The 16,806-nt window shown below is 35.1% G+C and overlaps 1 protein-coding gene across 2 annotated transcripts in view; it reads left to right on the top strand.

The window, feature by feature from the left end:
• Nucleotides 1-15,637, top strand: part of Tbc1d32 (TBC1 domain family member 32) — a 137,312-nt gene extending 121,675 nt beyond the window's left edge. For both annotated transcript variants that reach the window (XM_070015344.1, XM_070015343.1), the window contains exons 32-33: nucleotides 222-410; nucleotides 11,844-15,637. In XM_070015344.1, the coding sequence (XP_069871445.1) occupies nucleotides 222-410; nucleotides 11,844-11,963 (309 nt within the window). In that variant the 3' untranslated portion in view covers nucleotides 11,964-15,637. The remainder of the gene's footprint in view (nucleotides 1-221; nucleotides 411-11,843) is intronic.
• Nucleotides 15,638-16,806: the final 1,169 nt, after the last annotated feature.

Here is a 16,806-nt window from a genome sequence, read left to right as displayed (position 1 = left end):
GACTATCATCACTTACCCTTAACTTCTGAGTCCAAAAGCCATGAATTGTCTCACACATTAAGCAAACAGGAAAAGTATAGTTATTAGGCAAAAATACAGAATTCCTTTCTATTTTGGTTAATTGTAAGACTTTTCATTGGTTTTGGCCTTGCAGTTTCTGTTTTTTTGAAAGTCAGTGTGATCTTGTAAGGTTTTTAATGAACTTTTCTTCTTTTTTCAAGATTTGCCTACAATGGATATCACAGTGTTTTTGGAATTATTTAGATTGGATGGAAATATGCCATTATATTGCTACTTGTATTTTCCTTGGTCCTGATTACCAAGTATATACCTGCATTGCTATATTCAAACATCTACAGCAAGACATTCTACAGCACACTCAGACTCAAGATCTGCAAGTTTTCCTTAAAGTAAGTATGTTCATATTGAGTGACTTAGTAGATAGCTTTGGATACTTAATGTCAGGTATTCTTTAGCTATTCATCCAATTCCAAGAAAACTCATTGCAGAGATGAAGTGAGGCACACAGTTCGGTGAGTTGCGTAAGTTATGCAGCTAGCACTGAGATGTGATTTATGCTGTCTGAATCCAAAACTTGCTCGTAACCAGCATACTCTACAGAAACACTTCAAAACATATTGCTATGCCTTATTTTTGTTAATAAAAGTTTACCATAGTAATGTCAATGCTAAGGTTTAATATTCATCATTACGTTAATACTAAGGTTTAATACTTATTAAAATCATTAATGTATTTACTAAGCCTTCATTTTTTAAATATTTTTCTAACTTTCCATTTTTTAAATTGTGAAAATACTGTACAAAGGGGTTACAATTACATGGGCAAGATAATGAGTACATTTCTTATCAAGCATTGTAGCCTCCTCCTTTGTTTCCCCTTCCCATCCTTCCCCACCCCCTCCCCATAACTTTCCATTTTTATAACAGGTCGTAACTGTCATGTTCTGTAGTATTTTTTCAGTAAAATTCAGTTGTTTATATAATCACTGTAATATGACCTTGCAAGGCCAAGGCTAGGAACTCTGTAGTGTATTAATACATCCCTATTTACAATTCTCAATGGAAATCTAACTATTTGTTTAGTTACATATTTTCCAGTTTAAAAGTATTCCTCTACTCCTGTTTCTTTCAACATCCTACAAGTACATACACATTTACCAAAATCAGTATTTATCATTTGCTATATTTATCTAAGTCACAAAATACTTTCTGTGTTAATCAATTTTACATTAGGTACTTGCTAGACTATTTCCCATTTAATATTAAAAAATGCTAACCATTTAAAATTATGAAACTATCAAGCATTTGTATTTCATAAATCCTGCATTCAAATAAATACATATAATATTAATTATACATTATTAATATAACAATACTATTCTTATAAGTACTAAAATTAATTAGTGTAGATTAGTTCTGGTGTGGTTTATTTAAATATGCATTTATATACTTAACTACTCCATTAAGCCCTGTAGTTACATAGTGTTTGCAAAATATATGAACGCATGTACACAGTTTTCAGTCATCTACATGTTTTCTACTAATGAAGTAGTAATGAATGAAATAATTTTATTTTCCCCTGAGAACATTCCTCAAGTCAAGAATAGATGCATTCAACTGTAGGTATAGGGACAACACCGTGGAAATTATGCTTTAGGTTTCCAGAGTAAAAAAATCTCAGAAAATACTTTTTTATTAGTTCTCCATGTAACTATATACTTTAGCAGTAGGAATATTCTTAAATAGGTTATTGCTTATTTTATCACATTTCCATGAGTGTGTGTGTGTGTGTGTGTGTGTGTGTGTGTGTGTGTGTGTGTGTGTGTGTGTGTGTGTGTGTGTGTGTGTGTGTGTGTGTGTGTGTGTGTGTGTGTGTGTGTGTGTGTGTGTGTGTGTGTGTGTGTGTGTGTGTGTGTGTTGGTCGTGGGGCTTGAACACTGGGCCTGGGCACTGTCCCTGAGCCCTTCTGGCTCAAGGCTAACACACTACTTCTACCACTTGAGTCACAATGCCACTTCTGACTTTTTCTGTGATTAATTGGAGAAAAGAATCTTATGGACTTTCCTGCCTGGACTATCTTTGAACAATGATCCTCAGAGCTCAACCTCCTGAGTAGTGAGGATTTTAGGCCTGTAATCCAGCACCTGGCTTATGAGTGCTTTTAAGAAGCAAGAATAGAGGGCTGGGAAGGTGGCTCAATGGTAGAGTGCTTGCCTTGCATGCATGAGGCCCTGGGTTCGATTCCTCAGCACCACATAAGAAAAAATGCCGGAAGTGGCACTGTGGCTCAAGTGGTAAAGCACTAGCCTTGAGCTGAAGAGCTGAGGGACAACACGCAGGACCAGAGTTCAGGCCCCACGACCGGACCCCCTCTGCCAAAAGAAGCAAGAATAGAATAGAATGGAGGATGGGGGCAATTACACAGTAAGCACAAGGCCCTGAGTTCAAACCCCGTAACCACCATGGAAGAAAAAAAATTAGGAGAAAAGATGAAACAGAACAAAGAACTTTAACATTTGTTGTATATATTTTTGCCTTTAGTTTCTGTTTGTAAAATGAACTCGTACTTCTTTTATAATAGATACTTTTTCAAAAGAGACATTGATTCATCAGATAAAACAAGTAGAACTTACAAATTCAAATAATCAGGCCCAACTGAATTAGCTTTTAAAATATTGTGAATCACAACTCTGTTATGCTTTCAGTTATTATTGGTTACTCTGAGAACCTGTGAATAACTAGATGTTTCCAAAATACAGAAAATACATGATTCTTTTCTTGATTTAAATTTCATATGTTGACAGGAAGTGAGAAAGTTTCATGACAAAGTCATTGATTGCTTATGAATTAAAATCTGTGTGAAATGTAGTATAGGGAGGAAATATCAGCCCATTGGTGGTTGTTTTGATTTAGGTGCCAGTTATCAAATCAGGTACCTAAATGTATAGACTCCTTGTCTGTATTTCTAATAGACCACCAAAAGCTCTCTATGATTCTAGATCAAGCTATGACACTTAGAAAGTAATAGGTGCTTCTATGGGCTAGAAGAAACCCTTGTATTTTTTTTTCTTCTCATAAAACCATTAAACTTTCAGATGCATGCTATATGTATGTTGATATCAGCATGTTATTTTCCTGGCCTGTTCATAATATTATTGTAGATACAACAATGCAGATTGAATAATAGGATAGTTAAATGCATTGTCCCCAGCCTCTGTAGTGAGTAATAAATGAATGCTGACCGAAGCAACATCCTTAAAATATGCTGAAGAGCTCAACTTTGTACCTGCATTTTCAAAAAACTTTTGGGGGTGAGAGAGTAGCAGGGATCCTTTTTTTTATATGTGCAATTGATGGCTCTGAAAATCCATAGGCATCTTAGTTCCACAGAGAAAATTGTTCAACAAAACATCTTCTACAACTGCTAAACTAGCTAGAGAATCTAAACTTCCTTTTGTCTTTTGTTTTTTTACATGTCTAAAAACCTTTTAGTGGTCTGAGTCATCTAGAATAGACATGCACGTACACAAGTAGCTTTAATGGAAGTTTAGTTTACCTTACTGGTAGTTATGTGAAAAAGCTAAGTGCTTTGGTAGCCTGGCTGGGCTTCATTCCCCTTTCCCATGCTAATAAGCTGGCAGTGATGGTGTCTGTAAATGTTTCCTGGGGACATACTTCACAGAAATGCCAAGATAGACAATATTTCTTTCCAGACCAAACTGGTCTGTGAAGGCTCAAAATACTTAATTAGAATGCCATAACTAAGTCCTGCATATTATGGAAAAATTAATTCATAATTAGGAAAAAAATCAGATTAATTTCAACCCTATCAGTAAATTGTCAGGAGGGATGTTTTGTTGGTGCAGTTGCAGCTGGTGTTTTCAGAAGATGTTGACGGGCTGAAAATGGAGATTAGACTGAGAAAAACTGATTGAATACTGGATTTAAGAGGACAGTGCATTCACAGTATTAAAAACAATCCATATGAGGAAAATAAATAAAACAAATCCAGTACAATGTCAACTATGTTTTGGGTATGTTTTCCACATTTCCCTGTATCATGTATGTATAGCTGAATTCAGAATTTAGACTCTAGCTTTGTATGTCACTTGTTATGTTTTGGTTTCCTCATCTGTATAATCGGGGATGGAATAGTTACTACCACACAGAGTGGTTAAGAAATCACATGATATCCAGAAAATACTTGTACAACATTATCTGGAAGAGAACAAGTACTTTGGGAAATTGGCAGTTGTTGATGTCCACGCCCCTTTCCCTACGCTTTCTTGTTCTTACTTCTTTGTTGAGAACAGAGACATGTAGAGAATACAGTAAAGGAAATGGGCTTCTAAGCCACAGTTAGTCTTTTGTCTGCTTCCCCCGCCCCCAACTTTTCCCCAATCTCTGGGACCTTTTAGTATGTGACATCACAATAAGCCATAGCATGGGCATAACCTTCCCACCTTGCCAGACACATCTATTTACACTGTATCCAACCAGCAACTCAGCCAGGATTGACTTATCTGGCAGTGTAAACTCTAACCTTGGCATGGAATTCCAAGTTGGCATACAGTCACTTGAAAGCATTTCTGTTAGATACTCTGTATTTTTTTGTTAAAAATTTTGTTATGATTCATTAATAACACAAAGGGGGGGTCGTGTAAAAATTTCTATAGAGATGTGCAGTATATGTGATCAAACTCATCTCCTCTAATTAGCACATGCAACAATGTACCCTGCAGTTAGTCTTCGATCTCATGAAACATGTAGTGTATGCTGAATCTTTATGAATACCACATTCTAACCAGAAGCACACACATTACCTAAATTACCCTTGTTCCTAAAGATCATATATTTTGGCTCTGCCTCATGCCTATTAAGACAAAATTGACACAGTACTGGCATGAGTGGTATTAATTCTCACTTAACCTGAAATCTTTGAATGCGTACAAATGCTCCATTGGAGCCTTTTAGTTAAAACAGAACCCGAAAGGCTAACACTAGGGGTCCAAGTTTGAAAGATTTAAAGTCCCAGAATTTCTGATTGTATTGAGCAGCTCACAAGTAACATACTAGAAGAAACTGTATGTGTAGATTCTTTTCTTAATACATTTTTATTGTGAAAATGCTGTACAGAGGGGTTACAGTTACATGAGGAAGGTAATGAGTACATTTCTTATCAAGCATTGTTGCCTCCTCCTTTGTTTTTCCCCTACCATCCCTTCCCTCCCACGTCCACAACAGATTCTTTATGTCTTCCCCATTTTGTTCAAGAAGACTTGATAGGTCAGTGACAACACGCACAACAATCATCTTTACCAAGGGTAAAGAGCAGAGCTATAGTTGTCAACCCACCTTCTGGGAAGTGTTTCCTATGAGGTTTAATATGAATGCACACTGTTTGCTGATAGTATTTATTAATTGTATGTTAAGTTCTACACTTTTTATAGAATCAGTTCTATATCCGTTTAGTTCACTCAAAATGACTTTTTCTTCTATAAACTCACTTTAGTAAAGAGCTATTATGCTAAAAATCACATGATAAAAGCATTAATAATTAAATATTTGGAAATGAATCTATCATAACATACCTGAACTTAGTCCGGACATCATAAAACCAAGTCACAATTGCTATTTTATCTCTTTTGATGTTTCTGCACCTGCATCTATTTGCCACTAAAAAACCTCATGTTCAAAGCTTGCCTTGGAATTTCAAGCTGGCTTATAGTTACCTAAGAACATTTCTGTTCCTGTAATTCTGTTCTATAATTTGGTTCCTCTAATTTTTTTCTTTTAAAATTTTATTTAGCACTCAATAATACAAGAGGAATTCATGCAGAAAATTCCATAGATGTGTACAATGTGCTTTGAGCAAGTTACCATAGATGTGTATAATGTGCTTTGAGCAGGTTACCATAGCTGTGTACAATGTGCTTTGAGCAGGTTACCTCCCATTTCTCTGTAGGTCTCCTTGAAAGCAATATTTGGTGTGTTTCACAATACTACCATAAAAACTTATGGAAAATAGTTTCATCATCTTCACTCACCATACCCTCTCCATCTCTTTTCCATCTTAGTGTTCTCCTCCTCCTCTACTGTGCTTTCACACACTGAAGACCCATTACTGTTATTTTTTAAAAATTATTTTTAAATGTAGGTTCCACATGTTAGCAATAAATGTGATATTTGGCTTTTGAGCTTGGCTTATTTTGTTCAATATGACAGTCTCCAATTATATGCATTTTCCTGCAAACTATACAGTTTTATTCTTCTTTATTGTAGACTAATACTCCATTTTGCATATATATCATATTTTCATTATCTATACATTCATTGTTGGATTCCTAGGCTAATTCTCCTGCTTGACTATTGTGGATAGTTCTGAGATGGGTATGCAGATGTACTGATTTAACTTCACCTCATACTAAGAACGTGTGTAAATACAGGCATAGCATGCTTTCCATGGGCATGTTACTGAGAATATGTAACAAATTTCTTTTGAGCAGTACCACCCCTCGCCCCCTCATTTGCTCCCAGTTTTTCCCTTCCTGATTCTCCCAAGCTGTATAGTGTCTAGTTAGAGTATCATTGCTGAATTGGTTCACCCTTTGTCCCACCGTTTCTGTGTATCTTCATATCTTAGATGAAGGTTCCCTTACGTTTTTGGTAAGGAGCCTAGAACAGAGATTGGAGTCAATAATTAGTGATGAACTGTCTGTGTTTAAAATATGTCTTCAGTCTGACCAAGAAAGGGATTCCAGCCATTTCAAAGACTGTCAGTTAATTGAAAAGTATGTTCTCATTATTATGGTCACTATTAATACTCGAGTGCTTATTGTATGCCAAGTCCCATGCAAAGGATATTACAGATACTGGCTCTTCAGTTTTTGACTTACTTATTCATTGCGTAACAGCTGTGTCTCAGGCACTGTTATATTCATAGGATAAGGTCCACACTGTCCTTAAATCCTGAGAGAAGTAGTGGGTTCATATATAATATTTAAGATACTTTAGGTCTCATTTGGAGAAATCCAACTTGGTGTGGGAGCCACAGATCCTATTTAGACAAAGCAGCCCGTATGGGCCACTAGAGGGGGCTAAGAATCTACCTGAGTGATATGGAGGAATAAGCTATACACAAAGATGGGCCACCATCTTGTTAAGTGCGAGCAGGTGAGACCAGAATACACAGGTGAGAATGAGTTAAGCTCCCTTACGAGAGTCAAGGTGACTACCCAAAACAAGGTGAGGGAAAGAGATGAGACAGAGCACACAGCCTAGAAGATTCTGTTGTCTTTGATGAGCACAGATAGTCTAGAATATCTTCAATATTCTAGAATATCTTCAATGTTGAAGATATTCTAGAATATTGAAGCCACAAAACAATCATACACTACTATGGCCCACACTGACACATAAAAAATTTAGGCACAGAGTTAGTAACCCTGCTGAGGTGAGTCCATCTGTTCCGTGTTCTTTATTGACTAGTCTTATGTCCTTTATGAAAGTTCTTAAATTCAGTGGATCTAAATCAAATGCTCTCAGAATGAAAAGTAGCAGATACATTTTAAAACTCAGTTTCCATACAGGAAAGAGGGAAGGGAGCGGTACATTTCCTCTCTCTGGTGATACAGAATACACATAGAATGGTATCTGCATGAATTCATACAGAGTGGTAATCCCCAAGGCTTTTATATAATTCAAAATTAATGATGGAAACAAATAATTGAAAACATGACAATTGAATTAGCAACTAGGTTCCAAAAGAAAATGCAGTATGCTCAAAGTAAGATCGAGTGCCACTGGCTGAGGCCAATAATCCTACCCACAAAGGAGGCTGAGATATGAAGATTGTGGTTCATACCAGCCCAGGCAGACAAATCTACTATAAATTAAATGATAGTAAAACACTGAAGAAATGTTATAATTGAAATAGAAGACTGCCATCTAATTGGCACACTTATCAGTAAAGTGATCGGCTAAAAGCACTACTAAAAATATTTGAGATTTGCATTTCTTTTATGTCTAGGGAGGTTGAGCATTTCTTCATGTGTCTATTGGCCATCCTTCTTTCCTCTTCAGAGAAGTTTCTCTTTAAGTCTTTAGCCCGCTTATTTATTGGGCAGTTGTCTCTTTGAGGATTTGTTGTGGGGTATTTAATCAAAACAACATTGAGATACCACCTCACTCCAGTTAGAATGGCTAAAATCAAGAACTCTAATAACAACAGATGCTGGAGGGGATGTGGACAGAAGGGAACATTACTGCATTGTTGGTGGGAGTGTAAACTTGTTCAACCACTTTGGAAAGTAGTATGGAGGTTCCTCAAAAGACTCCACATAGAGCTCCCCTATGACCCAGCAATCCCACTTGTGGGCATTTACCCAAATGTTTACAAACAAGACCACACTAAAGTTACCAGCACAACTATGTTTATTGCAGCATTATTTACTATAGCTAAGATATGGAACCAACCCAGATGCCCCTCATTAGATGAATGGATCAAGAAAATGTGGTATATATACACAATGGAATTCTATGCCTCCATCAGAAAGAATGACATTGTCCCATTTGTTAGGAAATGGAAAGGCTTGGAAAAAATTATATTAAGTGAAGTAAGCCAGGCCCAAAGAAACGTAGGTCCCATGGTTTCCCTTATTTGCAATATCTAGTATATGTGTGAGTCAAGCAGAAAAGGTCAGATAATGTGATGTTAGGGAAATGAACCCTGAGATATTTATTCAAATGTTTTTTTTTCTTTCATGCAATTGTTTCTAACACATTTATAAGATTATTTCTTTGTTGCTTTGTATGTCCCTCCCCCACAGTATAACCTCTGCTTTCACTGTATTTGATGTTGGTATAATTTGTGGAGGGGAAGGGGAAAAACAAATCGTTTAAATAAGGATACAGGTGGACCCATTGCAACAATGAGATGTATGCAAGTCGTTATGTCAAAAACAAACTTTACAATTTTGGTTGGGGTGGAGGAGGGACGGGAAGGATTGGGTGGGGGGGAGGGGGAGGATGGGAAGGGATGGGAAGGGGAAACAAAGGAGGAGGCTACAATGCTTGATAAGAAATGTACTCATTATCTTGCCCATGTAATTGTAACCTCTCTATACAGTATTTTCACAATTAAAAAAAAGAGAAAGAAAAGAAAATATTTGAGATAAGATGAAAAATATTTGACTCTGAAGATTGAAAAGAAAATTCAGCTACTTGAAAAGTTTTCCTCACAACTAAAATTGCCCACAAAGTTTAAATAATGAGCGACGTCACTTAAGAATGCATTTAAATGGATATTTAAATTTTTCTATTATGAAATGAGACCCCAATAACCTTTTGTGCCATTTTTGGGTATCTTTTCAGAGTTATTATCAGATTATTCTTCCTTTACTTTAAAAATAATGTCTAAAATGGGAGCTATGTTTGGAAAAACTACATTCTACAGAAGAAATATACTTAAGCTACATAATAGTTCTGGCTTCCTAGGTAGTTTTATATTTAAAATAAAGTAGAACAATAATTAAAAGATATTCAATAGATTATGCTTATTATTTTGCCCAGGAAGGATTATTAGAGCTATTATTCAAGCTTTGTCATTGCCTATTATAATTTACACTTAATGAATAATAAGCAATGATTGGAAAATTATGAAAATGTACTGAAAAATTCCTCTCACAGCCTATCTTTTTTTCTGTTAGAATACAACATGATTATAATTCTTTTAGGTGTGCTTTTAGTGAAGAGATGGTCAAAGGCAAATCACATACAACTTGGGGGAAATAGATGTTTATGGGCATTCCAAACTTACAACAGTAACATATTTAAAGTAAATTCTTGCTAAGTGTGATGGCACAGTCTTTTAATTGCAATTACTTGGGATGCTAAGGTATTAGGATTAGGAGTACATAACCAGACCAGAGAAAATCAGAGACCCTGTCTCAAAAACAAAACACAAAAAGCAAAAGTGCTAAGGTCATGGCTCAAGTGATTCACAAGACCTTGGGTCCAATCCCCCAAATCATCAATTGGTTAATAATTAAATAATTGAACATCAAGATTGGGCTTATCTTATTTTTTCCAAAGAAGAGAAGGCTATTTTTTTAGAAGTAGTGGGGTCTCATTTTAAAGGTTTTTTGCTTTCAGTTAACTTTTTGGTAGGGTCTCGTGTTTTGCCCAGCTCTGTTCTTGGGTCATGATCCTTCTACTTAAGGCTCCCGCATAGCTGAGACTAGAGATGTAAATTGCCATTCCTTGTTTATTTGTTGGCCTCCTTATTCTACATATCTTACATTACAGGCATCAGCCACTCTAGCCAACCACAGTATTTAAAAAAAAAATTCATACAGAGTCAATATTCTGCCATTCATCAGGTGACATCTTTTTTTTTTTCTTTCTTTCTTTGACTACCTTGAGATAAAAATCTTACTATGTAACTGAAACCAGCCTTGAACTGAACAGCTTCTGCCTTAAGCTCTTAAGTGTTAGGATTATAGACAGGTATCCATCATTCCCAGCTGAAAATGTTCCCTCTGATTTCGTTGCTCATGTAGACACGAGCTCGTTTGCCTCAGTTCTTAAGATACGAGGAGAAGGCCTCTTGTTTGGTTTACCTTTGTGTTTTAAGTGAATAAATAGAATCCTTATATAAAATAATAAAATGAGTATATAGTGGAAATGAATAAATGAATAAAATGAAATCGGAAATGAATAAAACAGCTTGCTTTAAAATTAAAAGTGGATTTTAGATCTTTATATTGGAAGTCATTACCCCTAGCTTAAACAGGATGTTTTCATGCTATGTATAAACATTATTTAGTTTCTTCGTCTTTCCATCTACAAGTCATGTCGATTTTAAGTAATACATGGCAAAGTAAGAGTAAAGTTATCTGACATTATTTACAAACTGTGAGTGATTACTCAGAAGTGTCAAGGACAGAGGCTTTTTAGCATTATCCACTCTTACTAAGAATCATATGGTATTTCCTAGCCACATTAAACTGGTATCTTCCCTCCAGTGCAGTATCTGGTACATGACACAAATTACATCTTGTACTTTTGAATTGCTGTTATTTTAAGATAGCAACCTTTGCCTTTATAAACTGAGGAAAAGTGTGAATTGTCCAAATGTTTATAATCTCAGAGACTCTGAATATAATTATATTAGATCACAGACTACTATGACCTTGCAGACTTGGTTTAAACCTTCAAGATAGACATTGCATTAGATAGTGTGTGGACATACTAAAAGTAGTTGTTAAACTTCCCCTAAAGTCCATAAAATCCTAAGTGGATGATCCTGTCACTGTTTTTGAGTGCCTCATTTGGGACTTGAACCATTAAGTTTCAAATTAATATTGACATACATCAACCCAGCGGTATGGATCACAGTCTTAAAGAGATCTATGACAATGGCTGTAGACTATTCCTGAAGTATTATAACATCCTTTCCTAAATAAGTGTTAAGTTCTTTACTGATGACAAATTTCACCAGCAAAGCTTATATCTAAAATACTGGAAAGATTTTATTGTTTAAGAGTTTGAGCAGGGAGGTGGGAAGGATTCTTAGCTGTAATGAATTTTTGCTTTTGTAGATAGGCAACCTTTTTTCAGGAGGACCTAAATCATTCTAGGCATATATCAACAACAAGTACACGCCCACTAATAACATAACACTCCCCCTCCCCTCCTGCCACACCCTGTGTCCCAGGACCTGAAGCTGAAAATAAATGATAACATATGCTACTTAACAACTAGTAGCTTGGAATTATGGGTCTTTTCCCAAATGAATGAGCTTCTTTCTGGCTTTCTTGACAGGAAGAAGCACTGCCCGGGTTTCGAGTGAGCGATTATTTTGAATACATGGAAATTTTGGAACAAAACTACAGACCAGTGCTTTGGAGAGACATGCGCAACATCAGGGTGCAGAACACATAGATCTCAGGCTCCCCAGCATCTTTAGGTCATACTCATTTAAAGGAAATGGGGGCCTTGCTGTGTCCATCCATATCTGTAAGCACACCTGCTTTATGAATACATGCATTTCACATCAATCCTGAGAAGCTTTGAATATAATTGTATGTTCAAGTCAATACTAGCTCAGCTGGTGACACAAAGTGAATTTAGTTTTGTAAGTTTTGTTATATGACATCTTAGATCCAAGTATAAGTTACAATTCTTATTTATGTTTAAGAGTTAGTCACAACATATATCATTTTCTTTACTAGATCATTAAAAATATTTTTTCAGATGCGTTTGGGAAGATTTAGTGTTTTAAATAATCATTTGTCTAGTCACAAAGATTTCATGAGATTAGGAAAACATGTTTTTCCTCCGATTTTTTACATCTCTGCCTATAAAAGAAAAACAACAATGCCACAATGGCTTATTTTGCCTGTGGAAGAACATATGATACTTTCCCCAGCAAGTTGGGAGGTCATTGTTGTCCTCAGACATAGTTGTGTTTCTAGGAAAAGGTTTGATACCTGTGCCAGTTTATGATCTTCCATTTGAAATGTGGTCTTTATATGGTTTATTTAAAAGATGGTTCCTTTCATACTCTGGAGCATTCTGTGTTATTTGTTGTCCATTTTCTTAGTGATAGATCTGATTTGTACTTAACTTGAAAACATTAACAAGAATAGATTTCTAAATTATTTTTAAATGTCTTAATACCTTATTTAAATAGATGTCTCTGTGCTGGTAAGATTAATATAGTAAGGATCCCCATCCTTATATGAAGTTCTCACATCTACTGTGTGAAAAATAATACCCAAATACATTAAATTATTAATTTTTCAGAATCCTTTATATTTAATTTTGCCACACTGGTCATCTTGTATTCTCTGCTCATATGAAAACACAATTCAGCCAGTAAAGGCATTTAAAAAGCCACACTGTGTTCTTTTTCCTTTTCCACCAAAACTGGGTCATCTACAAAATTACTTTTCCTTTTAGCATGTGAAACAACTGGTCTGTATAGTTTAAATTTGTGACATTTAGGCTTTTGCAACATCAACCCTCCTAAATCAGCATTTATACTGGAAATGTCGCCAATAGCTTTTCAGTAATGGTTTTCCTAAAGGGCATTATAAAGTCCAGAAAAGTAAATTGAGCAAGTTAATTTGACATATGGCATACTTTAGCCTCTGCTGGTTGAGTCAGGAGAGTCCTGGATGACCCAGTCTCTTTATTGGCTTCTCTGATATTTGAGCTTTCCCCACAACTAGAATTGACCATGTGTTTTACCAAGTAATGCAAGCTTCAGCTTCCCATCTTGCACTTTCCTCTTGCTTCTCTCTATTTTTCTGCCTCAACACTACTTCCTTTGCAATTTCTGGTTCTCTTCCTCCTTTTTAGAATCTAATCTCTTCTGCATCACCAGATTCTTTTCACTTGCAGAGTAAAAATGGGAATGCTTCTCATATGCCCTTAGACTCTGCCTTTTCCTCCTATGAAATACTTGAGAAGGATAATCTATGACTGATAAAATATTGGCTTCCAAGTAACAAAAGAGATTGAGAGAAGAGCACTGACTATATTGAAGTAGGGAATATTTTTCTGTTATAATTGTAGAGATGGTTATTATATTTTTAAACTCACTTGGAAATGTATGCTTCAATGGGGGTAAATTATAATGTAAGTTTTACCTTAATAAAGCTAATTTTTATCAGAAAGGGCAAATGCTAGAAAGAGCATTGGACCACTTTGTCATAATTAAAGAATTTCAACACTAGACTGACATTGGCTGTTGGCTTTATCATGTTGAGGAATGTTGTCAGAGTTGTTTCAGAAATGGTTTCACACTGAAAGATTATTCTCTTAAACACTTCATGTTAAAAATGATCAAATGATATTTTCCCTTTATTTACTGTCTTCATATATTGGTATGTATTGATTTTTTGTGTATGTAGATCTAGAACTATTAGGTTGTTCTAATACTTGAACTCATTTAGATTTTCATAAGAGTAACGTTGTATTTTGTAAAATTTTTATACTAGTTATAAGATGGTAGAAAATAAAACTTATATACAGTATAAGCTTCAACTCAGGGCCTCATGCTCTTGCTTGTTTTTTTCACTCAAGGCTGGTACTCCTTCATGTCCAGCTCATGGACTTTTTTCCTTGTCTGGCAAAAACCTCAGATCTCAGTCTCCTGTGTAGTTAAGTATAAGCTGACTACATTGATTTTGAATGTTAAACCAACCTTGCATTCTTGAGATTAACTCTAGTTGATAATTATTCTTTATAGTTTTTTATGCTGTCAGTTTTGATTTCTTAAGATTTTTTTTTTTGCATGAGGAATATTTGTATGTTACTTTATCTAGGTTTGATAGTAGGATTATGCAGCATGTATAATGATTTGGAGAATGTTGCATATTGTATTTTCTGTAAGAGTTTGAAAATGAACATATTATCATTTCTCAAATATTTAAGAGTTCTCTAGTGCAAGTTAGAATTTATTTTGTATTAAAAGAAATAGAAAATTTGGCTGTGGCATGCAACTTTTAGGCTGTGTGACCTCACCTGGAAATCGAATCATGATTTGGAAATCATATTACAACTTTTTGAATACAACATATGTGCATTTGTGTGCTCATCTTGATGTAACAGGAAAGCAGAAGACCGGAACACATGATGATTCACGATCTCTCCTAACATAATACCACTGAATGTTCTCAAATTTACCCTTGCTAAACTGAACCTAAACTATCCTACTATTCAATATGCTAGTTGATACATGGCTCAGCAAGCCTGCTGGTCAGATTTGGCTCACTACTTTTTTTTTTGGCAAGTAAGGTTTCATTGGAACATAGTACCCACTTATTTACATATTTTCTGAGGTTGCTTTTAATGCTACAATTGAAGGCTTGCATAATGTATCAGAGACGATATGGCTCACAAAGCCTAAAATATTTACATCTGGAAATGTTTGTCAACATCTGGCTCTGAATACTAATTATATGTATGAATTCACCTCAGCCATAATAACCTCTCCAGAGACACTGGGGACTGTAAAAGACATTCAATACAAAACTGTTATGTCATCAGTGATGAGGCTATGACTTACAGAATGAAGTTGGCAATAAATACAAAGGCAATAAATACAAGGCAATAAATTTTTTAAAAAGATATATTATACTAGGTAGTGGAGAGCTTGTGAACCAGACTGCCTGAATTTGAATCACACCTCTGCCATCAGCATGTTATTTATACCATTCATGCCTTACTTTTCCTGTTGAAAAAAATAAGTACAACAGTATTATCTACTTTATAAGATTATGATAACAACTTGGTATAGCTCATTATTCATTATAGTTATGCATTCTAAGTATACTTACCATTATAAGTACTTGCATGTAGCTTGATATTGGTAACAAGACTTGGAACTCAGTTCTTTTGACAAGTTCAGTCCTCTTTCAACTATATTACTTGTTCATTCACTTAGGCACTCATTACACCTTCATCAAATTTCAACTCTGGATCTGGAACTATTAGGTGTGTTTCTAATACTTGAACTAATTTAGATTTTCCTAAGAGTAACAGACTGTATTTTGTAAAATTTTTATACTAGTTATATGATGGTAGAAAATAAAACATATACAGCGTGTGGCTAGAAAAAATATATGTATATGTAACTCATATTTCTTTCCTAGTTTGAAAAACTAATTTTTATGCTCTAGATTTAGTAAGCTGGACCAGATCAATGTATAATGAATTACCAATGTATTTTATGTTCTCTAGTGATAAGTGAAACAAATGTTTTCTCTTTATGTGACATAAAATTTTACCAACACACTTGTAGCATAAATTGACTTACCTCCTTTTTTTTTGCAGAATATAAAGGGGAAAAGTTATTAAGTAGGTGCCAATGTGTTTGCTTCTCTGATGAGTTTAAACAGAGTTAGGGGAGTTAACCTCATATTATCCCTGAATTTTCAGCACTAGCAATTTTAGCTTTTCAGATCAGCTAACTTCTTTGGCATGTTTCCCACCTTATATATATTGCTTTTGGCAATAGGCCACCATGAAATACTAAGCACTGTGGAAATAATTGGACTGTCATGTTTGCTAATAGAGTGCATTTGAGATACATTGGGGGAGATAGTTATTAAAATGTTGGCTGCCAATGTCTGATCATCTACTCCAGATTTAAACATTGATCTATCATCAGAACAAATGTAGATGTTCTTTGTTGAATAACACATACATTAGCCTTTTCCTAAAAAGTCAAAGTTTAGTTTTCAAGCATCTTTCAAATATGAGCTTTTTTTTTTACAATCTCAAATATAGGTAAATATAGTAACATTGTAAATAGTCAGATACTGTAAATTTAATTTTTTTTGTCAAATTGTCTACCTCACTGCCTAAGTTTTTCATCTTCCTCAAAGTAAATTCCTCAAATTAATATTCTGAAGTAGACATCATGATGGTGGATGAAGGATTACCTATGTAACAATATTTATATTCACACATAGGTATATATATGTATATATAGGTGAATATGTATGTGAATATATATGTGAATACATATATATGTATGTATCCAGATATGATTAAACAGAAGAGGCTCCTCCTTCCTCTGCTTTTAATGGGTCAAAGGGTACATTCCATTTAGGTAATAGGATTTCAAGAAGCAATAAGATAAGTAAACTAGGGCATTCATCCTGGCTTTTGACAGGATCACTGAGTCAGCCATGATCTTCAGATCTCAGACTCCAGCATAGCTAGGATTACAGCTGTGAATTATGGCTGTCAGCAATACTATCACATTTTATTT

The sequence above is a fragment of the Dipodomys merriami genome, unplaced genomic scaffold (genome assembly GCF_024711535.1).
Source record: "Dipodomys merriami isolate MVZ:Mamm:240054 unplaced genomic scaffold, mDipMer1.0.p SCAF_112, whole genome shotgun sequence".
NCBI lineage: Eukaryota > Metazoa > Chordata > Mammalia > Rodentia > Heteromyidae > Dipodomys > Dipodomys merriami.
The sequence above is the reverse complement of the archived record's forward strand: the minus strand, read 5'-3'. Positions and strand labels throughout refer to the sequence as shown.